This window comes from Atractosteus spatula, chromosome 2 (assembly GCF_055471065.1).
Source record: "Atractosteus spatula isolate fAtrSpa1 chromosome 2, fAtrSpa1.hap1, whole genome shotgun sequence".
NCBI classification, from domain to species: Eukaryota; Metazoa; Chordata; class Actinopteri; order Semionotiformes; family Lepisosteidae; genus Atractosteus; species Atractosteus spatula.
This window is the reverse complement of record NC_142707.1, coordinates 11,476,172-11,504,145: the sequence shown is the minus strand read 5'-3', so window position 1 is coordinate 11,504,145 and position 27,974 is coordinate 11,476,172. Positions and strand designations below refer to the sequence as shown.

Here is a 27,974-nt window from a genome sequence, read left to right as displayed (position 1 = left end):
AATTTATTATAGTACAATGAACAGAACAGATCTTTGCTTTTAATTGTAAATTTCTGCTTTTTAAAAAGTAATAAATGCACATATAGACATGCAGCTTTTTGCACATTTAAGTCAATTTTATTCCAATAATAACATTAAAGTCAGTACAAAGTATTTTAGTAAACACTCACAACAGAGCAGGACTGAATTTATACACAATCCAGAGCCAATGGTCAGTATTTCAAAGACATTTTAATCAATGAAACCATTTAAAGTAGCGGAAAAAAGCAGTAATATCATCCACAGTAAGGAAAAACCCTATGAAACACAAACATCGGGGATGCATTGTTATTGGCTGCTAATCACAAACCTGTGAATGCTTTTGCCACAAACCTGTGAATACATCATTCTGGTGCACTATGGCTGTTGTCGAATCATCCAGGTGGGGCTGCACATTGGTGGTGGTGGAGGGGAGTCCCCATTACCTGTAAAGCGCTTTGAGTGGAGTGTCCAGAAAAGCGCTTTACTGTACAGTATATGTAAGTGTAAGCAATTATTATTATGATTAAGATTAATTCTTGTTTCTAAACCATTGCTGTTATCTAACAGCAGATTAATAAATGTGGACGTACTGTATACACCGAAATTAATTAATTATTCTGAGCTCAAAATAATTTTGAAAGGTAGAATTTACATTGCACTGTGTAACATTGCCATCACAGGACTTTTGAGCTAAAAGGCCTCGTATGGATTTTACCGATGATGTGAAAAAGCAACATTTATTTTAATTTCAGTCTGCTCAACATTACTCAAAGTTTGGTAACTGTCATGAAATATTCAGTGCATTTACATACGAGATCACAATTTGAAATATCAGAAAATAATTAATATGTCACAATAAGTTTCCCTGATTTCCCACTCTGACTATGGGAATAATGGACATAAAAAGAAGCACTTAAATAATAAATACCAATCATTGTCATCATTATAAATGCCTATCATTTAGCTTACAAGAGAAAAGCACTTGGTTCAGCTCAAATGCAGAGAATGATTGTAAAGAGACTTTTAATAAAGGGCCTCCTCTTTGTCAGTGTAGCTCAACCATTTTCATGTTGGAGCAGAGACCCACTGTACAAAAATACTGAATTATGTGGCATCGTCATGAAATTACATTGTGATAAAAACCTGAAACATAGAAGATGTTCAAGTGTAGAGCTAAGACTCTGCCCTGACAAAAACAAGCAGAAAAATAATACTAATAACACTCTAGTAAGACTCCAGGTTATACCCCTAGTGTATAATACTGTATGTCACCAATGAGGTGGGGTCTGCCAAAGTGCAATGGGTTGAAACCCTTTGAGGGATGGGGGGTCACTGTAAAAAGGATAAGGCCCTGTCTGCTTTTTATGCTGTATAATGCTTCATTGTAAAAACATTGTTGTGCAAAGATAATTCTTAATATATACTATATGACAAACTGCCCAACCATATTGTGAAGGCTGATAGGCTGAGGGTACACACATTTACATACATTGTGACTCAATGGATAGAAAGAAAGTGTCCTATGCTTGGGCCTGATTAAGGTAATAATTTATGATGAGAAGAGGTATTGCCGATCACATTTATCTGTGTCGTAAGAAGTTCCTTTCATTTCAGAAAAAAAACTTGTCTTCAGACAAAAATGCTTTAAGTTGTTTTTGCAAGACTATTGCAGTGTAGATCCCAATCAAATTACAGCTCATGTAATTTAGAAGCCCTAAATGTTGTCCAGATCTATGCAGTAAGCTCTTGCTGGAAGCTTGTAGATCTTTCTTTCAAGTTCAGTTCTACTGGGTAGTGGTCCCTCACATCCAAGGCCTAAAGAAATGAAGGGACAATTGAAAGTAGACTGTTAAATATGGTGGCAAGCCTCTCTATTCTTTTCCTTTATTGCCAGTTCATGTAATGTACAAAAAGGCAGTATTTGAATAGAATAGTTCCTTTTAGATTTTCTTCACACTTTTTAGAAACAGTTGTTTTTAAAATCAACAGATGATCTGTACTTTTTGAAGAGTTCAAAGCCTTTATAATAGAGTTATGGGAATGACCTCCTCTGAGCCTAAAGTCCTACTTTATCAAGGTCTGGATTGAAGTGAAAGTTGACCGACTATGAGAAATGGGACTGTCCTTAACAAAAGGTTCTGATGGGAGCAGATCAGGTTGTTGGATCTTTACCGGATATGATATGTCGTAGCCTAAGATTCATTTAGCTCCACAAAGTTTTTTTGTGTTTTTTTTGTGTTAACAAAAACACTGCAGATTTTCCAAATGAGACCACAGAATCTTTGTGGATCAGAGCCATACTCTTCTGAGCTCAGCAGCTGTAAAATATGCTCACAAAGAGAGAAGGCCTGGACATCAATGAACCACACTAGATTTGCAATCCACATCCATAAAGGCAAACCAAAGAGTTGCACTGAGGAAAATCTGGGAGTCTTAACTGTTCATCATAGACTCATGACATGATATAACACTGTGCAAATACTGCAATGAGGACGAGGACATGATGGACTTGATTTTCTTTGTACCCAGAAGATGTCGTCTTTATCTCCACTTCGACAGGGTAATGATCACTCACTTCCAGAGCCTGAAATTAAAAGTCAACTTCAATACACAGGATGCTGCACCCAGACTGAAAGAGTTACAGCAGTATCTTTTTATCTAGAATCTCAGACAAGTTAAACAGACTCCAATATATCAGTTCGATTTTCTTAAGTTATAGAGTAGTCGTGACTCGGGGTTCTCAAATTTAATTTTTCAAGGGCCTGATTTGTTTTACATTCTGTGTAGTCTGTTTAACATTAACTTACAGTAATTGGTTTATTAGACTTGAAGAAAAAGCGTATACAAGCAGATAATGCAAAATATTTATGAAAGGTGCTGTTATTCATAAAACCCCTTGAACACTAGATACTGCAGAAGTATTATAATTATGCAGTCAATTAGACCAACTATGTAACAGATTGCTTGGGTGGAACAAAATCCAGATGACTGAGGGATGAATTAAAAGAAAATATTGCTGAATCAATTTATAGTTAAGATTGTTGCTTACTAATTTTCTTTTTAAGAACAGATAAGCAATTCTAAGTAAATGCTTTGGGAATGAGTCATGTTATTATGTGAACAAGCAGGAACAGGAAATCTGCATTGCAAAACGTAATACCACAGAATATTTTTAGTAGATTAAAACAGCACACAGACAAAAAAATAAAATAATCATTATCCTTAGAGAATGAATTTCTCACCCTAAAGTTGTAAGTTTCCTTCATTTCCTTTCTCTCACCCTTTCTTTAATAACAACAAATATTCAAATAGTAGCATGACGTTCATTACATAATTAGCCCTATACAGTCATCATCAGCCACTCTTACAACTTTATAAGGTTATACACTTATTCTATTTTTAAGAGGCATATAAGGTTTTAAGTCATTCCTGTAATCTGGAGCTGTACTGTGTTATATTCTATCTGTGTGCATACTGTATATGCAGTTTACAGCACAGCATTCATTAATATCTAGCTTTATGAGCTTTCAGATTCTAGTTAAAGGCAACATCAGGTGCTGGAAACATTTTTGTGACAACAGCACTTACTGTACATGCGCAGACATGTTCATGATTCCACCATACTAATTACTGTGCTGATTTAGCTTCATTCAAATAACCTGCAGCTCATGAAAACCTAAATTGTAACACATCACCTCTGAAATGGAAGTCCCTTTCTTGGCAAAAAAAGAGAAATATTTGGAAACATCAAATTATTTCCTTAGATCTAAAATTGGAGCACAGAAGGATGCTCTATGACTATGGTTTTACTTGAGTAAATGGTGTAGTATTTGCAAACTTCACAGATCTTCCGGGAGTCATACACAAGAAATGTCTGTTTTGTGTGGTAACAGGAAGGGCTGCCGCAAGATTGATGTTTTAACACTTTCAAATAGTTTTGAGATCAGTTTTAGAGATTGTAAGGCAGGACGAAATGTAAATCTTTAAGTTTTAGTTTACCTCATCTTCCCTGAGGTGGAACTCCCTGGCAAAGTCGAAAGGCTTGGCAGAGTGTGGAACAATTCCCTGGAAGAAAGAGTCCCCATGCACAACGATCCTGGGGGAAAAAGGTGACAATACCCAGTGATAAATTGCTGCATTTAGCTAAAACAAAATAAAATCAAGGGAGATCTCTGAATCTCCAATGGGGAATAATTAACATCATTAGCATCATATAAATGATGTTAAATTTATATGAGATAAGATAATTGTTTTTCTTTCTTATTAAAATGCTCATTCCAGTCCTTTTCTGTCCATGTTCACTGGACTTGATATCATTGCTGGTGTGATCTGATGCAGGACTTGGGATTATTCCTCTCGTCAATTTCCTTACCGGTCATATGCACAATCTGTGGTGGCACGCACTGTCGTGTCTGCTTTGTTGTCAATCAGCCAGAAAAAGCCTGGCTGAGTGAACAGGCGGATATTCTTCCAGTCTTTTTTAGGAACATATCCACAGGCTGCATTAAAGTCCCCGAGAAACATCACATTCTGCAGAATGGGAGACAGGGAGAGAAAGTCCATGACTGTTTATCTGACCAGCTTGCCAACACAGTCTAGTAACAGAGTGCAAACATCATTTTGAATTATAATAGAGGCACCACCACAACCAGCTCATACACTTCTTACAGCACATAAATCCCCACAGCTTGGAGAAGATCCCTCTGCTAAAAACAAACTTATAGGAACCCAGTGAGGTTATGGGCAAGGACGTTACTGTTGCAGAGAAAGTTGAGGAAATACTGGGCATTCTAGGTTTGATGGAAGTCAAACTTTATAGCCTCATCACACTTGTTGGTACATGCAGGGAAAACATCTTCTCAAGAGCTAATAGATCTGTAATTCCTTGTACTCCAAAGCATTAATGACTCAGAAGCACTCATTGTTTGTTGAACAGAGGAAGTGGAAGACACATCTTGGATCTAAAGAACAAGACCATATTAAAACCTGAAAGATTGGGACCTACTGGGAGAACTGTGTGCCCCTGGGAATCAGAGGGTCAATATGACTCAGACAAAGCTATCAGATCACTGCTGAACGGTGACTGGGTGATACAGTCAACTCTTGACCTTGCCCTGAGCAAGTTACTTAGTTTCTTTGGGCTCATCCTTCAGGAGAGATGAAAGGTCCCATTACAGTGTCACCCAAAAAAGTCCCCTGCTCTTCATACATCATACATCACTCTGTATTACAGAACATTAGGCTGAGTGCGTTTATTATTTATGCAGAACTAGTCTATAAAAGTCTGATGAGATGTTATTTCAGATCATGTTTTGGTTACATTTTGGACGGATTTTGATTCTGTTGGTGGAATCACTATTAACTATGAAATGGGAAATCATTCACTGAGAACGTTTTCCTTCCCACCACCACATTATTTTTCATTTAATTTAGAAAGAATGCCTGAAGTGATTCTGATATTTCTAATACATTTCTAAACTATAGATGATGACAAAATATTTCTTATTCTTAACTTGTGTATAAGCATCTTGAACTTAAACTCTTCACTGCTGTGTTACAGTGATTTAGATGCTTTGGATTATTAACATCTTTAAATGTAAACTGTATCCAGAGAGGATCTTTTAATCTTGGATTAAAAATCTGGCCTTTCATTGTGTGTTTAAGTGTGGGAAATTGTGTGCTATTTTTCCACATGTAAAACACTAAATTGGGAACTGACAATCCTAGCAGGACTTGGAGGTGAAAAAAAAATGATCCAGCATCTTATATATTCTCACTTTAATTTTCCAGAGACGTTTCACTTCTTGGAAGACGTCATAGAGCTCGTCGATCTCTTTGGTGGCGTTTGCTGGGGCTGTGTGCTGGGGAATGAGGACTATATCTCTCACCACTGGAAGAAAAGAAGGCTGGCATTCACTCACAAAAGAAACCGTTCGACAGCATTCAGCACCTCCCAGGGAGAAAAAGCAGCTTTTAAAAAGTGTTGGACATTTATGCACTAGGAGTGGTTTGGACAAAAGTAGTTGGACTAATGTTTGGCTTGGCATTATAAACGGCAGTAAGAAACTCGCTTTTAAAGAGAGGATTGGGGGTAGCAACCATCCTTCCATTCCATTACAAGAGTCTGGCCGTTCTTTAATCAAATAGTTTTTAATCATCATATTGATTGCCTATTTTTTCAGTCTTGAAAGCAAAGTGCTGCATTATGAGCACCTCAATGGCTTAGGAGGCTCAGTTGTTACAAACACATGATTTGTGAAACGTCTGTAATAGTTTTTAATGTAATAATAATTTTAAAATGTTATTTTTAATAATTGTTCCCACCACTATTACTACTTTAATGATCACAGTTTTGTGATCAAAACCAACCAGCCACTTTCAGAAGTTACAGAGTGGAATATCAAAAGCACATTTTGATATGGCTCTGTGTTTGCCATTAACTCACTGTACTCTTTAATATCAATTAGTACTTAGCACCAGTAGTAATTGCACATTTCTCTGGCCTCTGTAATAAGCGTGGAACACAGCATTTGCTAAATCACCAATTTCAAAATTGCACATAGCAATGCAATGCACATACTGTACCATGCTCATAAATGTCTGTAAACATGGTTGAACACTGACCAGTTTTTGGAGCCCAAAAATGCACAACAAAAGGTTCCCTGGCAAAAGCGTCGACATCCCCTTTCTGTCTGTCAGGGTACTGGTATTTGTCTTTCACCTCAACTTGATCTGACCTGTGTAGAAAACAGGTTAATGGGGTTGTCAAACTCTCAATTCCTGGAAAGCCAAATCATGATCTGGCTTTCATTTGGTCTAGCCAAGCTCTCCATTACATATTCTGTTTCATTTCTAAATTGGTCCACTTAGTCAGACATTGACTTTTGGAGGGTTGGAAAGTAAGATCCTTCCAAATTTTAATAGGTTGAATGAAAAGTACATTTAAATTTTTGCTCTTTCTGGTTTTAAATACCCCAGGTCTCCTCTTTGAATGCCAGATTCAGTATGTTTCTGCTAAAGAGAAGATTTTCTCTTTTGGACAGTTTGTGAACAATGTTTAATATCCACAGCACTTTCCTTTGATGAAAAGTATTTAGTGTTTTTTGAGAGACCTTTTGAAAGGTACTCTAGTAAAGGTGTCAGTTAAGCCTCCTGCATTGGTGAGAAACTGATGATGATTTGAAGAGACCCATAAACCCTACGGAACTACAGTTCACCATGAAGACAACACTTGGGAGGTCTAGCTAGATACAGTATATGATTAGGTGAGTGGAGAACTGAGACCTATTGTTTTGAGTTTCAGGGTTCAAGAGAGAAGACAGGGAAGTAATATGGACTTGCAGTCAAAGATACTTCACCTGTATACAAAGACGTACTGCTCCTGGTATGCTTCTGTTCTTCCAAGGCGACCACTTGCAACAAAGTCATACTTGTGCTTTTCGTCATATCTAAAGAATCGAAATAGAACAATGAGCCACTATATAAGAACTAAAAAGTCACAGATAAGACGAGGTCAATCGACCAATCTACTTATTTGGCAGTTAGTAGTTAATTGATCCAAGGACCACATCCAGCCATTTCCAGAAAACCTTCCAGATTATCAGCTTTCACAACAAGACTGGGTTTCTTATTCCAAACTCCCACAAACTTCTGTGTAAAAAGTACTTACCGTTTTCCATTATAAATGCCCTTCCGTGTAGTTTCTACCTGATGTGTGTTTCATTGTTGATTCTGAAGTCTATCTGAAGTTTATTGTGTTGAGTTGACTTGCAATACTTTGATAGTAAGAATTGAACTACACCAGCTAAAATGACTTTTTAAGGACTTGTGGTGCACCTAGCTTCTCGACTATGCAGTTTAAAGAGGCATTTAAGATCCAATGCAGCAGTCATTGCATCCTGAGCAGGAAGTAAACTAGGAAAGGACAATTGTCCTTATTAATTAAAGGACTAATTTGAAATAAACTAGAATGCAAATTGAATGTTTATTGAATGTTAATTTAATATTTGGTGATTTCCTATTACCTACAGTAATTACTGCAACATAATTTTTATTGTTTTAAACAAAAACTCAAAAAACAAAATGCATATTGAATGTTTATTTTATTATCTTGGAAATAAATATATCTTAAGGAAATATTGCTTATTTTGTTGGGAATTGCAATATTTCCCTCAGATATATTTATTTTATTAAATTGATAAAAAAAATACAGTTTGTTGCTATGGCATACTCAGGTGATCTAGCACAGACTTTGTTCAAGTTATGCCCATTACGTTGTGGTTGAGTACACTTTTCTGCCTGGGAAATTCTGTGGACATTTTTCAATTAATTGCTATTCTCCTGCAAAATTAGTTAAATTCCATATAATTAATGATATGCATACAATTTCCCCTGAGCTACTTAACTGATTCTGTGGGAGACTGACTGACTGAGACACTGTGGCAAACTTTGCAAGCCTGGTTAAATGCTGTGGAACGACCAGGCAAGCCTGCAGCCACGAGAGATGTCCGTGCAGAGGAGAGGGTACCTGTTCAGAGCTCTTATCAGCTTTGGGACAGCCCGCCCCTTGCTGTCACGCACCTCTTGCAACAGACACACATCGCACCGCGACACAATCTGGTGGCAGAAGCAGAAGACAGTGACGAACACACACCAAGCAAGGATCACAAAAGCATTCCGAGCACTTTTAATTTCTGGCCTTCATATGACACTTTCTGTGCATTGGCAGAAGTATGATCCATGCACTTTACCACAGTCTAATTGTACGAGTGGTATCCAACAACTAACCTTCTCCATTCAGTTCTGAACACGGCTCTGCCCTAGCTTCTGGTTTACATCTCAATTAACCTGATTAACGGGAAGACAGCCGAGATGTAATTGCTTATTTATTAAAAAATGACAATCACTGCACGTCAATCTCTGCAGAGAAGTTTTGCCATAATCAGTAGAAAAGAGCTGGTGGTTTGTCTGCTCCCTTATTAGGCAGCAGATAATCCAGTTCTAACAGAGCAGTGGCAATGTTCTACAAACAGGGTGGGTGTATGGCCTAGCACAGTGTGCATCAGTGAAGGGAAGAGGAATTATTGGGTGGTCTTTCAGCTCTGCATCATGCTCCCAGGTCTGGGAACTTGAGAACAAGCAGTGAATACTGTAACCATCAACACTGAGAAACCTGAATCATTTTCAACTCTATTGCCCAGCCATATTTGTGAAACTGGTACAGAGGTTTCTTTTCAATGGCTGAATAAGATCCTGGGGTCAATTGGCTTCAGAAAAACAAAATGAGCTAGATGGACCGAATGGACTCCTCCTGTTACAGTTCATATGCATGTACATATGGTAACAATCTTTCAGTGTTTCCCAGGAGACTGCTCTTTTCTCGCGCATGTCACGAGACTCACCTTGACCAAACTTAACATCACCTTCTCATTGGAGGACTTGGATTCGCCAAAGCTTTGGACGTTGAAAGAACATATTTTAAACGTTGAAGCTGCTTCGAGAAGAAGGAAGCATAGGAGGAACCTGGCTGATTTCATGATGAGAGGCTGTCAGGGGACAAAATGTTACCACATACTTTAACCATACTTTGCATTCAAATCCTAAATCACTCCCAGTACAATCACATGCTATTCAGAACCTGTGTTCTTGAAAAAAAAGTGTATTATTTTCATGTCCAGGTGTCTTTGACATAGGGATTTGATTTTATTTTACTGTTACTATATAGAACGTGATAATGTAATTGAAGTTACAGGGGTAACAGTATGGCCCAGGTAATAACTAGTTTGGGTCACAGGTTGAACTGAAGTGTCTAAACACTGTTGCAAGATTAGACTACACTTAGAAAGTTTCCTTTCTCATTCCTTATACTCTCATTAAAAAATAACTAACATTTTATAGAAAAATTCCCTAACACAAAAAATTGAAAAATCCAGATCATGTGAAAGGTAATGTCAAGTTCCAAGTTCCAGGGGTTTGCTAAAATCCCTGAAACTGCATGGGATAAAAACAAAAAATTAAGTTTTTGCATAGAGTTGAAAGAAGACAGCCATAACCAATGAAAATAACTCAGTATTTCAGAACACAGCCTTTTATCGAGGGCAGTTAGACACAGAAAGCGCAATCCAGTCAGCAGTTCAACAAGTTAATCAAATTAAATTTGTCATCTGTATTTGGTTCCGTTTTCCTCCCACAGTCCAAAGACATAATGATAGTTTAAGTGGCTTTTGGGAAAGCTGGCCCAGGTGTGAGGGTGTTTGTATCTGTCTGTGTGTCTGCCTGTGATGGACTGATGTCCCATCCAGAGTGCACCCTGCCTTGCTCCTGTTGCTAGCTGGGGTAAGACCCAGCTTCCCCGCAACTCTGAATTGGCAGAAGTGGAGTGAAAATGGATAGATGTATGGATGAATCATATATACAGTTAAAGATATACACAGCTGCATTGATACCCATCGCAAAAACAATTCACATACTGTGTCATGTAAATTTAAAACTTAAATCTTAATACTGTAGGGGGTTCATCTTACTACAAATATATTGAGCTAATTCTTACCAATTGTCTCATTTTCAACAAAATGTGAATACAATTGTGATAGAGCGTGTTTAATGCAAAGCTGCTTTGAAGCAGTATGGGAAACAAGTTACAGAGGCAGAGCTACTGGGCTAAGTGCACAAATCAAACGGGTTAAAAAAGAAATTGGCAAATCTAGAGTTTGAATTTGCGGTGAAATCATATGTTTGTTCCTACTTATTTGTGTGATTCATTCTTCACAATAAATATCGAACAGCCAGATTTTACCACATCATACATCTTGACTGGAAGAAACACGTTAGCGCAGTTCCTTGGCTTTACCTCCTAAATTAAACATACATGTACAGTTTTCGTAACGTATACTGTAAATTGTGAAGTTATCATCATGAGAAAGGAGAACTATCTGAATGGTGCTTTTTAAGCCCCGACATCTAACCACCATAAAACTGTGTGACTACTGAAACTAACCAGTTTCCTCTTTTTGTCTTAAGATCCATTGAGTACCCTATTTCATTAGGCTCTAAACAGCACTGAAAACTAATTAATGTATCAGTCTGCCACCCCCTTTGAACGCTTTGATTACACTTTTAGCGTAACACAAACATAATCAGAAACAGCTCCATGAACCACATCCCAGTAAGTAAAGTAACATCATAAAAGAGGTGTTGAGCATAACAGATGAGGGAAGGCAAATGGACAGCTGACACCCAAAACATCATCAAGAAATACAAGCAGGCAAACCTCATCTGTAGAATTTATATGACTTAATAACTGTAATGTCAGGTTAAATGAATTCACAAGATAAATTGCATTTCAACATTTCTATTTTTGATATTAGCAAACTGCATTATAAAGGAAAATAAGAACTTTTAAACAACAATTATACCGTATAATCATGTACAGTACAAAACTAGAATGCAAGCAACTCTTAAGATCGCATTTTGTGAAGCACTTACACAATAGTATTCTCTTGAAGTAAGTGTCCCCCTCATTTTTGGATTTGAAAATAATCAAATTACAGGAGCCGGCTCTCATTACAGATATACTGTACATGTCTTTTACCAGGTTCTTTGTTCTCCTTTTTACTCACTGTGTATTGCTCTGAGTAAATTACTTGTGCTTTCCTAGTGCTCCCTCCTTTGGAAAACAAGTGAAATGACCTACACAACAAGCACCAGTAGTAACAGTTGTTGTTTGCTCCCTAGTTTCTTTGAAAGTCATTTTAGATAAAGGTTTGCTAAATGACTTTCGTTGTGAAGTACTGCACACTTCATCAGATCCAATTTTTATTTCATCATGTTAAGATTAGTCTGTTTTAAACTGAATGTATCAGTGGAAAGGGAAAGTTTGCCAGAAAGATGATCTATTTCTAGAAGTTCCTAGACTCAGATTTGGCAGAGGCCAATTCTTCTCAGAGGACATGGAACAAAAAATAACTTGCAGCAGAGAAAGAAGTACATTAAATCCAATTAAAAAAAACATTCAAAACTCAAAATCTTTACCTTAATGGTTACAGGAGGTAGTTCAAATCCCTAGCCGCTCGGCTAATTGAAGCACTCCTCTCAGTTCTCCTTTGGAAAAACACAGCACGTTCACTTCCTCTGATGACTAAATACTGCCAGCTGTATCTGCTTCTCTGCAGCCCCTCCCACAGGCTAGGCAGCCCGGTTTTTTTAAGCAATAGGAAGAAGGGAAGAGCTGCTTGTAGCAGCAATCTTTGTGACACAAGCTTGTTGGTTAGCTATCTCTATGAAGCAAGCCAGTTATTTTCATTTTGGGAGCCGTGTGTGGCAGGCTGTAGTTTGGTTCTCCTGCCCAGTGACATAACTTTGGAATCTGCTTTGCAAGAGTGAACTGGACTGCTATACCATGCAAACTGTAAAAATCTAAAAGGCATTAATTGCAACAATGCTATACAATCCATTAGAGAATCTCTAGCCTGCAGGAATTTGTTATCTGCTAGCTCTTTTCTGCACAGAAATATGCATCTTAATTTATATGATATGCTTCTTTGCACAATTTGTGTACTCCTACCCCCTTACACACCATCGATGTTGATTTAATTGGTTTTATTGGTTTCTAGTACTTTCCACACTAACTCCCCGAGTCTTCTTATCTCTTCCCATAGCTTTCATGTATCAGTTTTATGCTGGTCATTTATAAATCTTCCTTTCTTTTTCCCCGCATTGATGCCAATGTCTCTTTCTGTATCACTACCATCATCTTGTTCTTTTTCTTCCCTCCCTCTTCCCCTTCTGTGGATCTCCCCAAGTCCTCTCAAGTCCCTTCTTCATAATTAATAATAATAATTGCTTACACTTATATAGCGCTTTTCTGGACACTCCACTCAAAGTGCTTTACAGGTAATGGGGACTCCCCTCCACCACCACCAATGTGCAGCATCCACCTGGATGATGCGACGGCAGCCATAGTGCACCAGAACGCTAAGTAACATTTGCAAACCTCCCCCCTTTCTACACACTTTCTAGTCCATTCCCTGGTATTCTCCTGTCTTGACTATTGTAATACTGTCTTTGCCAGCCTCTCTGCCTATGGTCTCTGTTCGCTTTAGCTCGTCCAGAAATCTGCTGCTTGCCTTACCTGTTCTTGTCTTGGTGTTTCACGTTACATAATTACTCTAGTCTCTCCACTGGCCTCTATTGTGGCAGGCATCTGATTCTAAACTCTTGTCTCAATAACCACTTTCTCAGACACTTTACTCCTCCCTACCTTCAGTCTTATCTCTTCCTAGACAACCTCTCACCCTCTCTGCCATAATACCCTCACACTCGTCAGTGGTGGAATGCCCCACCCAATAGAACTAGACATGTTCAGTTCTCGACTAACTTACAGTGCCTGCTCACAACTCATGTTTGGATAGCATGTATCCTCTCAGCTCTCAACATTGCATTCAATGTTTTTAAGTTTAAATGTGAATTTGAATTTAGCAATGCTTCAGTAAATATAATTCTGTATACTTTTTTTGCACAGCTCTTTCAAACACAATTATGCTGCTCTAATTGTCATTTTGTCTACACATTATAATTGCTTATGATTTTTATCGTGCATAAATTAATCTGCCAAGCGTAAAACTAAAATTAAAAAAGCATAAGCTATAAAAACAGGAAATGGTAAAGAATAATTCAATATCTTTTACAGACACCTTAAATGCAATTTATGTAGTGGGCTACCTAAAATATTTTAGAAGAATCAGTCTTAAAGTCTTGTAAGTCTAAGAGTCTTAAATGCTTATAAGATGGCCTTTTGAAAACATTCTTCTACCTTCTGTATAAGATGGGCTCAACAATTCAGAATACCCATGTATATTGGTGTCGGCCATTTTAAGCATTAACACCTAGAGCACCTTCAGCACCGACCCCCTAACAAAGTCACAGTATAACATTACAGTTTACTGTTTATACAGTTCATACTTAGCACAAGACATATGCTTATGAGAAATACAATACAGGGTAGATACTGTAATACACATTATTGTATTGAAAGTGACTATCACAGGAAGTGAATGAAATATATTTCAGGTAATTCAGTTATATCAGACTTTATACTGGATCACCATTACTACAAATGTGTGCTTTAAAGACCTTCTAAAATTTGGATTTTTGTAGTTTCACCTAGAACCCTATTCTGATGTTGTCTATTTTTACGCACTGTATACTTTCCTCAATGTAAAAATTATTTCATACAAGGGACATTATGTTGTTTTAAAGCTTACAGTCATGACACTTTTAAGCTGTAATACTTATTATTGCACAACATGCTCCACATGTTCAAAGGAAAAAAACAAAAAATAACATGAAAGAAAATAGAAAATTAATTTTTGCTTTAGTGTTCAAACCATTTGCTGTTGGAAACCTAAATCTAGGCACACAAAAATGACCTCCATAATTGAACAGCCAATTCCTATTGAGAATTTGTGGAAAGACTTGAAAACTGCTGTCCATTTCAGTTTTTTTTTGTCTTTAGTTTTTCCTGACATTTACAGCAACTTATCTTACACTTAGAAATCTTCACTTTGTTTTATTTTATATCGTTCCAAATAAAATACTTTGTAATTTCTTACCAAAGTGACACCATTGAATGCGTCATAAGTATGTTACGGCTGCACTGGCAAAATCTATAATCTATAATGATAGAATACAAATAATATAAAACCTTTTTTAGGACTTCACACATTTTATTTACGTTTTCCTCACAACGTTCACAACAGATTTAGCACATTTACAAAGGCAGGAAACCCCACTCAACATTAAGTCTTTCCAGCCTTTATACTACAAGTACTGTATATAACATTAATATACTGTACAGTATATGCAGTTAAATTGTTCTTCCTTCACATTTAAGTAATTTGTGGTAAATGCACAAAAGGCACAATGTAAATTAAACACTTTCTTGATTTGATCAGGGTCTGTTACACAATAATTTTTTCTGCAGATTGTTATACATACCGCTAGAGGCAATTACATTATCCTTTTATAATCTGCAAACAGAAGAACACAGTCTTGTTTTATAATAATGTTTTGAATTAAGTTATAATGGTAAGTTGGAAATATCTTTAATATCTGCAAAATCAAGAGCAATTAAATTCATTTATTTTTTTTCGTTATCAATATTAATATTAATACATTATTCCTTTTTTTCTCTTAAAGCAATTCAGAACATAGATTACTTCAGGCTGTTACTCAATTTAAAGAGTGATATTTAACATACTGTATTACAATGCAAATCCTAAGCTTGGCAGCCAGCACAAAAATTACCTCTAGTTTGCATGTACTTTAATGGGTCAGTGTGTTTTTAATTGTTCCAGGTGGCTGGCTCCAAATCACTGACGTTCTGCTATATATATGGAAAATCTCAGATGTGAAGGAATAAGCAATTTGGTACATACTTTTTAGACTGCATAAGATTCTGCAATATTCAGATCTGGAAAGGCTTTTTGGAAATAAAAATCACAGGAAAATTCACCCAAAACAAAAAAAAACCTGTAAAGATAAAGGAACCTCACAAATAAATATAAACCATGTAACGCACACTTGTACGCCATTTTGCATTTCTTCATATATACAAATATTTCTCAAATCTGCCTACAGTATATAATTTATAGCACAGGCTCTCTTGACTAAACATCTACACAAAAGAGTATGGACATCTTCAGAGGTGGTCATTTGTTTTTAAACGAGATGAAACACAATGAGGGAATAACTATCTTAGAAATAAGGTGATTCAAAGAAGAATACCACATAATATTGCCTCAGTTTTTATCTGGACTTTGCATTTACTGAAGTTCTTTCTTACGGCTTTATCCAATATAGAGTGTCAGCAAGCTTTTAGCCAGACATACTAGTTAAAGCAAACGTCAGCTATAAGATACCACCTAAGTCTTTAGTGTATTGTGGATTATTTAAGAAACATTTTTAACTAGACACAAAGATTTATATTAACCTTGAAATAAGTAAATACATTTTCAACTTTCCCACTGGATTTATTTCTCTATTTCCCCAACAAAAACATGTTCGTCTTCACTTCAAGTAGAATAGTCTGACTTCAACACAAGCACAAGCCCCTTGTTAATTTTTAATTAGGAGAATAAATAGCCCAGCAAAAACATTATGTCATTTACAATGACATGTCATGTTTATATTCTTTCTCCTATGACTGACAAGCAAAATATACATATACTAAGAGGCATTAAGAATGCAACACATTTTCAGTTCTAAGTATATAGATTTTGAAAAATACTGAACTCCCTTACGTTGTTTCAGTCTATGCAGTGAATGTCAGGAATGCCCCAGTTTTCTGAATCTTTTGTGATATGCAGTCTCTAATTCTGATCTAGGAAAATGTCATCAATCAACTGCAAAAATGTTACTTTTGCCACAATTCTCCAACACCAGCATCACCAGAGTAACTGAAATCTAAACTGGATAAAACTTGGAAAGCCTTGCAATTCTACTAGATAAGGGTTTGGAAACACCTGCATTATACCACCTATTTTTCTCTTTCAATAATACCTTTGTTTCAGGATCAATTCCATTACTCTGCTGAGCTCTGCTGCAAGCAAACTGAAATTGAGCTGAAACATCAAAATGAATACACATTTACTATCACAGGTGTTCTCAACTTCATATGTGAAAAACAAAGTCAACTCCAGAATACAGGAGAATTACAATCACAAAAGCTAAAGGTAGCTCACAGGAAAGATTTTTTTTTAATTATGGAAGGTATACTCTCTGATCTTTCAAATTAATTATAACAGAATTGACTTAACAATATTCAAACCAGGACAAACCTTTTATAAAGAAAGACATCCTAATAAGCTTACACAGTACAATATGTTCATTGGGATACAAAATGTTAACCTTCAATGAAAGACAACAAATAATAGATGCAATTCTAAAATTCTATAAACACATTGGTCCTTAAGAGTGATGAACTAAAAGTAAATCACTATGACAGCAAAAATTCAGAGCTCTTGTGAACTTTTGTGTACATTTTAGTACAGTAGGTAAACAATGTATATTTCTGAATGTGAAAAATCATATGGGGTAAGATTAAAAAAAGTGAAGCCAGGAACATTTCTTTTTAATTTCTTTAAAAAACACAATGTGATGATTTCTGCAATCAACACTTTTTGAGCATGTATTGATTTGGACTCCCGTCACTGATGGACAAACTGGAAAGTACCGAGGTTTGCCCTCCCTTGGTGTTTACACCTTCTCTTTAGTTATAAAAGGTATTTTACTAAAACTCCAGGTTTGATTATAGACATCTTCATGCTATGACTATCCCGTTGTAAGGCCCTGACAAACAAGTCAACATTTGGTCTGCAGTTTAACCTGTGAGTAACATCTCCAAATCTTCCTTTCTTAATTTATTCTTAAATAATAAAAAGTATATAACACATCCTTTGTTCTTCCTATGAGCCAGAATTTATTAAAAACTCCTTAAAATATTTTTTTGCAGGTTGACAGCGCAATGCAAGACTAACATTGGACTGTGGTAAAGAACTGTCCTCAATGATATTATGAATGAATTAATGCACATAAAATCTACATATTAGAAGCCACTATAAACAAAACAAAATATTGCTTTTGGACCAAATAAAATATTTTGTCAAAGAAACCAATCATTAACAAACTACTATATGAATTACAAACACTTAAAGACAATTTAACCAGTGTGAAACATAAATCCATGTATCTTCAGAGGAAATCTTTCCATACACTTCCTGTGCCATGGATGGAATTTGATCTTGTAATCTTATGAGAAAATCAGTCTCCATGGCCATCTGCCCCTGCTGTCAAATTTTGAGAGACGACACACTAAGAATTTCATGGTGTTTGCACAGCTACTCTGTTGGGGATTTGTGAAGAACATAACAGTGGTACAGTGGGGGTGAACTTTCTCTAATAAGGGACCTAGAAATTCCTTATGGAAAATAAAGATTAAAAATGGCGGAGAACTGAATTGATTTTACACTTTATCCTTTTGCTACCGAAAGGCAGGGAGATGTCATAGACAGGGCAGCCAGTTGTTGCGTAGCCAACACCTATATCAAAGGGGTGTTACTCATTTTGGGGTACAGAGATGGAGGGGCCCTTGGGGTCATCAAAGCGGTCCATTGTCTTGAGCTGCATGATCATGTGAAGCCCGTAGGTGAGTATCAGCACCAACAGTAAGCTGGTGAGAAGACCCATCCAGATGCCTGGGGTGAAGAAGCTGGCACAATCACTGGCGTAGGAGAAGTTAGGTCCCACCACATTAAAGCCTTGGATCTGCAACCATGCACAGAAGGTAAGAAAAATCAAACTCTCTTACAAGGAAGGGACACAGTAAGGGGACACTATAACAAAACAGAATGGAATAATGTAAGATGGTGCAGTTTTGGAACAAAAGCTCTCAATAGATCAGGCTTCAAACTGAACAAAATCCAGGCTCTCGCACAAGCTAGCACCACCTGTTGAATGTTTCAGACTTGGTAGCTTGTTTTAAGCAGCTCTCAGAGAACTACTTGGATATTTAAATAAGCTTTACACACCTTTTTCTTTACAACAAAAAGAGTGTTTCCACAACAAAGATTTTCAAGTACTCATGTTTTGCAATAAACCTTCTAAGATTTTATTATAAGCAACTCGGCTCTTCAGCACCATTTGGAATCTTTATCAAACTGTATTAAGAAATAACATTTGTTTATTTGATCATCTGAAACTGATAAAAAGTCAACTAAAAAAAGGGGAGTCCTTTAAAAGTAAAAAAATAAGATCAAGTGGGAGGAGCTAACCAGTATACTGAAAAGGTCTTTATGAGCTTACTATGTTAGCACAGTTCAGGTTCTCTAGTTATCACTGAAGGATTCCTTCTGACAGGACCAACCCCAGTCTTTGTCATACCTGCACTGCAACCTGTTATACTGTATATTTACCCAGTTTTTTTCTATACTCCCCTGATTTGGTAGAATGTGGGCCTTGCTTCTTCACACAGATCGAGTTCATACCAACAATCCTTGATTATTTGCTGGTTTCCAGCTGAGGCCTTTATCTAATGAGGCACTGAAGAACCTCGATTTTCTGTCATGCAAGATACTTTCCTGCATTGACCTAGAAGGCCTAATTGAAAATGGTGCTTTACTATCACAAACTGTTATCTTTACTAGAACATTTAGGTTATCTATATTGCTTTACTGTACATCAAGGTTGCTCCCCCTTCAAAGAGATGTTCAGTCTTTGTCAAAAGTTGAACGTAGCTATGGAATTTGTAATCACATTATAAGGGGCACACTGACCCAGTAAGATCTCAAGTCCATATTTTGTATTCAGAGTAAGTACCCAGATTCTGCATGTCTGGTGATTTCCTTCTGAGCTAGTACATGAGACTGGAAGTACCTGGAAATCCGAGAAGGAGACTCTCCACTTGGAAGCACTGTCACTGCTGGGGACAAGCAGTGGGTCACGGAAGCTAGTGACGGTTGCACAATGGAAGGAGTAGTTTCTTGGAGCATAGATGTTCCTGCTGGCGTTGAAGGTTGCCTTCTGCCCACTGGACTCAATTTCAAGGCGATCCAGAGTGAACCACTCACGTGCAGAAACTCGATATTTCTTGCTGCTCATAACAAACCTGAAGCACAGACATATAACCACATTTACACTGTCTACTCTGATCCTACATAGACTTCCTTGTATCTTCCAGTTTCGTTTTTGTGTTCTTGTTTTGCAATTTATTAAGCATAAACTAATCCATTTGGGTTGACTTTGTGAATACTTTTGGGGATTTTGAATACTTACTTCAAGATCCCTTATACCCTCCCATGTTTAATACTGAAGAGATTCAGGGTGTTTAGGTTATAGGGGATATCACACATAGATAGGCCTGAAATTATTCTAGTTGCTCTTCCATGAACTCCACAATATTCTTTTTAAAGTGGAATGACCAATTGACACATCACTCACTCAATCAGTCACTAGCACAACTGTACAGCTCAATCCCCTGCAATACAGAAATAGTTTACCGTATAAATTTGCACACGTTTACTACTTTTGAATCCTTTTAGAAGCTGAATTGAACCAAGTATTGTCCTAATTTTGGCATTATTTAAATGAACAATGACATACTAATATCATAATCATGTACTGGTTTAATCATGTTATAAATAAAGCAAAAAATTGACATGAATCATTTTATTGGTAATTTTAACTGGCATGGTACTTCAAAATAACACATTCCTCAGGAGCTGGCTTTAAATTACACTTCTTGGTTAATGCAGACTGATCCTGATCCTACAGGTTTTAAAAAAACAAATATGTACTGTATGCCAAAAAAGTTAGTAAAAAATATACTTTTTTAGAATTTTCAGTAAACCATAATTACATGATATAAGCACTTACACTACTCTGAAGTTCTGCAGATCCTGAATATTTCCATAATGGAGAACAAGTCTGTGAAACAAAAAATGACAGATTAGAGCTACAGCTCTCTGTGCCCTAAAATTTGATGCATACATGCTTCCAAATACGTATCTTTAGTTGTTGGATTGCACATTACTGCTAGTAGCATATTTATACCGCTAAATGACACTGGTTGAACATGTTAAAAAGAGAACAAAATTTTGTATATTTAGAACGGATCGTAAATAATAAGAACACCAGGCATACAGGATTTAAAGCGAAAAGAGTCAAGAATATAAGCATGAGAGCATTTCAGATTTTACAGGTTCTAAGCTCTTCTACAAACCAGCACAAGTTAAACTGTGCAGGATGTCAAGTATTAACAGAGCGGAGATAGAGGCTCACAAAATGTGAAGACTAGCCAGCAAAAGGGATGAAATCTGGACTTTCCCTCATAGCACAACTGACCTAGAATTTGTCTGGTTACAAAAGGAGTCACTCAAAGAGACATTTGCAGAGGCGCCGAAGGTCATAGGGCCTAGGTCCAAACGGACCCACTGGTCCCGGGACCTCTCCCAGCTCAAGGTGATATTCTTTGCCCAGAGAAGAATGCAAGGCCCTGAACTCCCATTGAACATCACAGGAGGATAGGGAGTCTCAGCCTTAGCAGGGGCCTGCAGCAGGGAGCGGCCCAGAGACTCCACAGCCAGAGACACCTCACGGATCACCTGGAAGACACAGGTACAGGAACCACCCCTTCAAAACCAACACCACCAAATTATTCATTTCTTATGAGAAAAAGCGAAAGCTTTTGAAAAGAGAAAGACGTGATTGGGCTACACTACCCAAACAATTAACGAAATATTGGTTTCACCCTTCTGTGGGCTGCAAATAATATGAAAACATCAAAGCTTCACACAAAGAAGAAGATGATAATAATTCCCCACAAGCAGTTCTTTACAACACAGAAATACATTTTAGTGCTCATAGAACAACTCCTCCTAACACCTCCCTCCCTAACGACTACTTATGTTAAAACAAATTTAAATCAGCACTGTGGAAAACCAACCAAACTATATGACTTCACAAAAAAAATATTTCTTGGTACTCTTCTCTTCTGGCTTCAGTCCTTCACCACCACGGTAAAAACCATTTAACTTGAAGGTACAGTACAAACATACATGAAACACATAAATGCATACTTATAAACAAGATAACTAACTTGGTCCACATTCAATGAGGATACAGTAGGCACTGTTTAGGTATACTTTTACACAGTTCCTTTGATCATGATATTATAAGTGTTATATGTCTCTGCAGTTTAACAGGAGAAAAGTCTTCTCTGTCTTACCCTTGAAGGTCTGAGTGCGGTGTAGACTGCAGTGTAGGGAACTGCCTGTGTCTTCATAACATTCAGCACCTGGCCAATCACTTCATCTGTGAAGCACAGAAAAGGCCTTGTAGCCGACCAACAATCCATTCAATGGCAACACCGCCACAGCAGAGGATTAAAAATGCTTACTTCATCATTACCAGAATGAAATTATTTACTATAACAAGCAAATACCATTTGAAACCCAAGTTACCTGTATCATATTTAAACAAGAAAACACCACTTGTTTCTTCCACAAGAAATTTTATTTTTTAAATTAAATTTGATTGATTTGATTATAATATTATTTCCATCTTAAAACAGAAATGTTTCCAGAGGTGCTGTTGGTCAGTACAGAAATTAGAAAAATACAGACCATTTCATCCCTATTATGATCTGCAGGTGGTACAGCTCCAATATTGTAGTGAAAAAATTCACAAAGAAGGAAACCTCAAGTGTTTGGAACAGTGTTGACAACACCAGTTCTCTTATGTTTTTCCTTCCACAAGAAGCTATTACACACTGTTTCCACATGCCTGCTTTGAGGTGCCTCTCAGCTGGACTGTGTCTGGATAAGAGGCACTTCCATTAAAAGTACATTAATTGATTCATTCATATTTTGTCCAAAAAGATTTATTTCAAAGTCATTAACTACCTTTTAATATATGAAAAATGTAACATTAAAATTAGACGCCAATACGTAAGGGAAATGCTGAAAATATATACAGACCAAAAACAAAGCCTTGCCTGAATTTAATGCAAATATTTTTAAAACCTATGACACTCTTAAAAGGACAGTCATTGTCAGCCTATCTGTTAGTGAGTCAGAACTCCAGTCATCTTATTCCAGTTATTCACAGCTAAAGTTAAAAATGATTTTCCAATCAAATAAATAAACAGGCATATGCATTTTCATACTCAAAATTAAAGCTCTGGTATTCTCAATTATTTTTTGATCATCCTAACAGAATTAATTTTTGATTCTGGTTAAACTGGCAATTAATTCTCAATTGTTAAGATAAAGAAAGTGATCAAATAGTATTTTCATGTTTTTCATGTACAAACAGAAGACTGTAAAATGTGTGAAAATTTAACGTAACTGGATGCCCAAAGACAAAGCTACACACATTTATAATCTGGATTTGTGAAGAAATTAAAGCTTTTTGTGAATACCAAGACATTTTGTTTCTCCTGTATAAGCTTTTAGCAGTGTTCGCATTCCATTTTAATTAAGCATCATTAAGAGTCAGTTTGTCCTTTTTTATACCAATTCACTCAAATAAACTTATCTTTTAATGAATGGTAATTGAAGGGAATTGGTTTCCTTTTCTTCTTTATAGCAAATTGAATTACTGTTCTCTGTTCAAACACATTCTATTAACAGTAACAACTGCACTTATTGTTCCCCTATACAAGCCAGTCTTCCGAGTATTACTGAACATAAACCAGCCATATTTGTTTAAATAGCGCAAGGAAAGATAGTTTCCAAACAGCTCCAATGCATTGATATCTTTGTAATAAATAGTTTTCACTCACCATTTCCACTCAGAACCTCCTTTGGAGACATCAAATCAGTCCTAAGGGAGAGAAATTAGTAACTTCATCTGATATCACACAGGGACTGTATAATGTGGTGAAAGGGTAGAATTATTTGGTTGATGCTTGTATCCAAACTTACACACATTTGTACCCATTTACACAACTGGGCATTTTAGTGATGCAGGCCAAGTCCAGAGAAGTATCTACCACAACGAAGAACATTATTCAAACTGGAAAAAACTCGTATAAACGAAAAAAATGCTGTATACAACTGTATACAATTTCACAATCAGCTTGCATTTTTTTATGCATCTGTTTAGCAAAGACAGGATTCACTGATGAAAGAGAAGGGGTTTTACCCAGTGCTGTAGGGCAGACGAATGACCAGCAGAGAGGAAATGGAGTCATTGAGTCGAAGCTGGCTCAGTGTGTTAGGGTCCAGGTACAGAGGGCTGATGCCCAGTTTCTCCTGCAGCAAAGCGGGCACTGCACTTGAAGCATGCCAGTCCACTGCTGGCAGCACTAAGGAGGAAGAGGCAGACTCCAAGGCAGACTGGGCAAAAAGCAAACAGAGAAGGAGGATAATCTTAACCAGATAACCACACACAAACAACTTTATTTCTTATGGTTTTTTCCTCCCCAACAGAGACTAATTGTATATACTTCATTAATTTTAAAAGAACCATGCAGACATTATAACTGCCCTCTATTTTCCGTGGCAGAAAAAAAGGTGAATTCGGTTAAGATTACCAATTTGCTTGACAACATACTGTAGGAAAGGCTGATGACAGAGAAAGAAAATTTCATTTTGAAACCTATAATCCATAGATCACTGGTTCAAATCTATGTTGTGTCATTAGTTAGGCCTCTGTAAACGTGCAGTTTTACCAGTGAATCAATTTGCTGCATATCTCTACTATTTCCACCTTGGATTTACAGCTTGATAAAGAAGAATATGAGCATGTAAGCACGTACTCCCAGAAGTAAGCATCCAAACACTTACTTCCAGATTAGGAAAGGCATTGTCTTGCTTATTTCCAAAAACACCTCCATGCATGGTGAAGTCATCTACACTGAGCTGAAAAGCAAAAATAAAAGTTATTTCCAATGAGCCTGTATAGTGCTAGAAGAGCCCCTATCTGGGAAAACTCCAGTTTCATCTCCAGAGCAATTTCAGCTCCACCTCCAAAACTGTATCACCTTTGCTAAACTAGGATGTACAATAACATAATTACAGATACAATTCCTGGGACCTTACTTCTGACAAGTGAATATTTAGCCATTTATGCATTGTATCATACACAGTTTGATAAACTATTTGTTTAATGATACTTTTAAGTGTAAGCAAACACTCATCCTACAAAGTGCTACTTATAATGCTTTGTTTAATTAATAGATAATAATTGCTTACACTTATATAGCGCTTTTCTGGACACTCCACTCAAAGCGCTTTACAGGTAATGGGAACTCCCCTCCACCACCACCAATGTGCAGCATCCACCTGGATGATGCAACGGCAGCCATAGTGCGCCAGAACGCTCACCACACATCAGCTCTCAGAGGGGAGGAGAGCAGAGTAATGTAGCCAGTTCATAGAGGGGGATTATTAGGAGGCCATGACTGGTAAGGGCCAATGGGAAATTTGGCCAGGACGCCGGGGTTACACCCCTACTCTTTTCGAGAAATGACCTGGGATTTTTAATGACCACAGAGTCAGGACCTCGGTTTTACGTCTCATCCGAAGGACGGCGCCTGTTTTACAGTATAGGGGCATTAGGACCCACATGGGCCACAGGGTGAGCACCCCCTGCTGGCCGCACTAACACCTCTTCCAGCAGCAACCTTAGTTTTTCCCAGGAGGTCTCCCATCCAGGCACTGACCAGGCTCACACCTGCTGAGCTTCAGTGGGTTGCCAGTTCTGAGTTGCAGGGTGATATGGCTGCTGGCTCACAGATACTCAGTGCAAACATATACATGTACATAATAATAATTCTTTACACTAATATAGCACTTTTCTGGACAGTCCACATAAAGCGCTTTACAGACAATCGGGACTCCCCTCCACCACCACCGTGTAGAACAAGTGTAGAACTCATGTGGATGATACAATGGCAGCTAAAGTGCGCCACTACAGCCAGCACACATCAACTATCAGTGGGGAGGAGAACAGAGTAATAAAGTCAATTGATAAACTGGGATTATTAAGAGACCATGATTGGTAAAGGCCAGGGCAGAAATTTGCCCAGGACACCCCTTTTCACTCTTTTTTCAAGATATGGGTTAGGATTTTCTTAATGACCAGAGAGAGTCAGGACCTCGGTTTTATGTCTCATCAAAAAGACAGTGCCGTTTTTAACAGAATTGTGTCCCCAGCACTATGCTGGGGCATTGGGACCTACACAGACTACAGGGTGAGCACTCCCTCCTGATCCATTATTTCCACTCTATCCCTTTAAGAAACTGGAACAGTTACTTAGCAAGGCAAGCCAGATAAATGCAACTGACACAGGAGGCTATTGACCCAGGACTGAAAATACAAGACAAAAGCAAGGTGTTGCAATTTTTAACTTTGTAATGTTTTTTACTCAGTATAATCAACACTAACGTAAACACAAACAAGCAAGAGTAATATGTTATGATTAGCAACAGAAAGAAACAGAGTTTTGGTAATACACACTGATCTTTAAAACAGAGGTTTTACCCAGCTATAATTTGTTTGATCTGGTAGAAACTGGTTAGTACTACTAGCAGAGATTGTAGAGAGCTGTAACTATACCTTTAAAAACTAAAGAGAGAGGAAATGAAAGAGTGGCTATGAGATGTGTGTGGAGTGAGCCAGTTCTTCCTGGATGATCAGTCACACCATGGTGAAGAAATCAGCAAGGTCATGTGGACCATAGTCAAATTCCTCTTTTCAAAGTCTTTCAAAGCCCAGAAGACCTAGCTAAAGAACACTTCATTTTTTTCATGAAAACCATTTAATTTATATGTGCCAATTAATTTATTAATTAAGAAGCCCAACCCTACTAGTAGGATCATGCATATGTCCCCAAAATGTCAGATCCAATTAGAAACACACCACAAAATATTGCTTGAATAGACCATTGTGTGCAATCTATTACAGAAGGCTTCTCTAGTCTTTTGGTGAAAATTAATAAATGCCTCCCTATGCTATGGAGTTTAGTAACAATGTACCACAAATTTGAAGATGGAAGCATATACATATGTCTGAATGTGGTACTAAAGCTGTTCAATTAATGCTGCTTTTCGTTCAGCAGGTAACATCTTCTTCCAGAACAAACTTAACAACAAAACTAAATGCTCTTTGGCTGATTCTTACTGCCATACTGAAGGAAAGGGCACTTCTGTGGCTTTATTTTGCATACTTGTAACTGCTTCCCTACCTCTACAGACTTTTACCTAACTAAGTGCTACTGCTATCACCACACTGATAGCTTTACCTCACCTTGTCTTGCAGAAACAGCAGCACATTATGGGGGCTGCTGCTGAGAGCAGAGCTCAAGTAGGAGACAAGCTGAGAGCTGGACACAATGTGACCAGCTACTGGAGCAGTCTGGGACTGCAGCACCGACCTGCAAGCAAAGATCGGCATCATTTTCTAAATCTCCAGTCAACAGCAATAAAAAAAGCACAGAACAACCCAGTAAGGCTGACATTAGCCTGCTAGTAAATGCTGTAAAACCCATAAAAAATATAATGTTAACCATGCATTGTCTCTTGGGAGTCAATTAGACATTCCTTGTGTAATATCAAGGATGGAAGCGCTAATAAGCAAGTGGCCAATCTTAACAGAACAATACAGGTGTTTTCTGGAGATACACGAGAATACAGGGCTATGTTAATTAAAGCAGATCAGTCATTCCTAGTATCACAAAGAATATCAGTACAAGGCACAATAGTGGGATGTCTCATATAAGACCAAATGCAAACTTTGTATACATTAGTGCTTGAAAGGTAATTTAACTGGAATTCACTCCTCTATTAGTTAAACTGCAAAGACATAAAAAGAGACAAAAGTCACCTTATGTCAAAAGATTCTATATCTTTGCCTTGGTCTTGTATTGCATCACACAACTTTGTATTATCAATTTTCAAATATAACCTTAAATAACGTGGACCTATTTCTTCCTTCAAATATCTTAAAAGTGGAATAAAGGAATGCCTGTCTAATTAAGACAAACAGTTTGAGTGATATTGCGTACAAACTACTGTCAAATTTCACCATACACAAATGGACAGCTGGTTACCGTCTGCGCTTCTGAAAATACACTTTCGCCAAATAATAAAATAAGTCCTTACCCTTGACTGGACCATATTACTACAGGAACCTGGTCGCTACAACTGCCCAAGCAGAAAACAGCGAATAAACCAAAAAATAACACCATCCCAGATCGCCTCTGCATCCTCATGTCGGCCATCTTGTGTTTTCGCAGCGGAGGCAATGACGTCTTCCTCACCGGCTGACAGTCATGTGAGACACACGACCCATGAGACCGCCCCCCGAGTCCTGTCATTGGTGGAAAAGCCTCTCGCACAAAAACATGGTTGGTGAGACTTAATGTCAGCGGCACAGCGCTGCAGGTTGTGCTCTTC

The 27,974-nt window shown here is 37.4% G+C and overlaps 2 protein-coding genes across 3 annotated transcripts; both read right to left on the bottom strand.

Annotated features, from left to right (window-relative positions):
- Positions 1–95: 95 nt before the first annotated feature.
- On the bottom strand, positions 96–12,151 carry dnase1l1 (deoxyribonuclease 1 like 1). 2 transcript variants are annotated; one of them, XM_088931039.1, is made up of 10 exons: positions 12,052–12,151; positions 9,423–9,566; positions 8,549–8,637; positions 7,380–7,469; positions 6,646–6,758; positions 5,799–5,911; positions 4,394–4,551; positions 4,021–4,117; positions 2,547–2,605; positions 96–1,836 (listed from the first exon to the last, which is right to left on the bottom strand). In XM_088931039.1, the coding sequence occupies exons 2-10, from the start codon at positions 9,555–9,557 to the stop codon at positions 1,824–1,826; spliced, it is 867 nt and encodes a 288-aa protein (XP_088787165.1). In that variant the 5' UTR covers positions 9,558–9,566; positions 12,052–12,151; the 3' UTR covers positions 96–1,823. The 2 variants fall into 2 exon arrangements, with proteins under 2 accessions (XP_088787165.1, XP_088787156.1); XM_088931030.1 differs by having other exon boundaries at positions 96–2,605.
- Positions 12,152–14,723: 2,572 nt separating this feature from the next.
- On the bottom strand, positions 14,724–27,833 carry LOC148839236 (V-type proton ATPase subunit S1-like). The gene is made up of 10 exons (XM_088930843.1): positions 27,681–27,833; positions 26,827–26,953; positions 24,363–24,437; positions 23,719–23,912; positions 23,357–23,397; positions 21,800–21,885; positions 20,917–21,176; positions 20,449–20,499; positions 19,450–19,681; positions 14,724–18,342 (listed from the first exon to the last, which is right to left on the bottom strand). Exons 1-10 carry the CDS (start codon positions 27,797–27,799, stop codon positions 18,133–18,135), a joined length of 1,395 nt encoding a protein of 464 aa, XP_088786969.1. The 5' UTR covers positions 27,800–27,833; the 3' UTR covers positions 14,724–18,132.
- Positions 27,834–27,974: the final 141 nt, after the last annotated feature.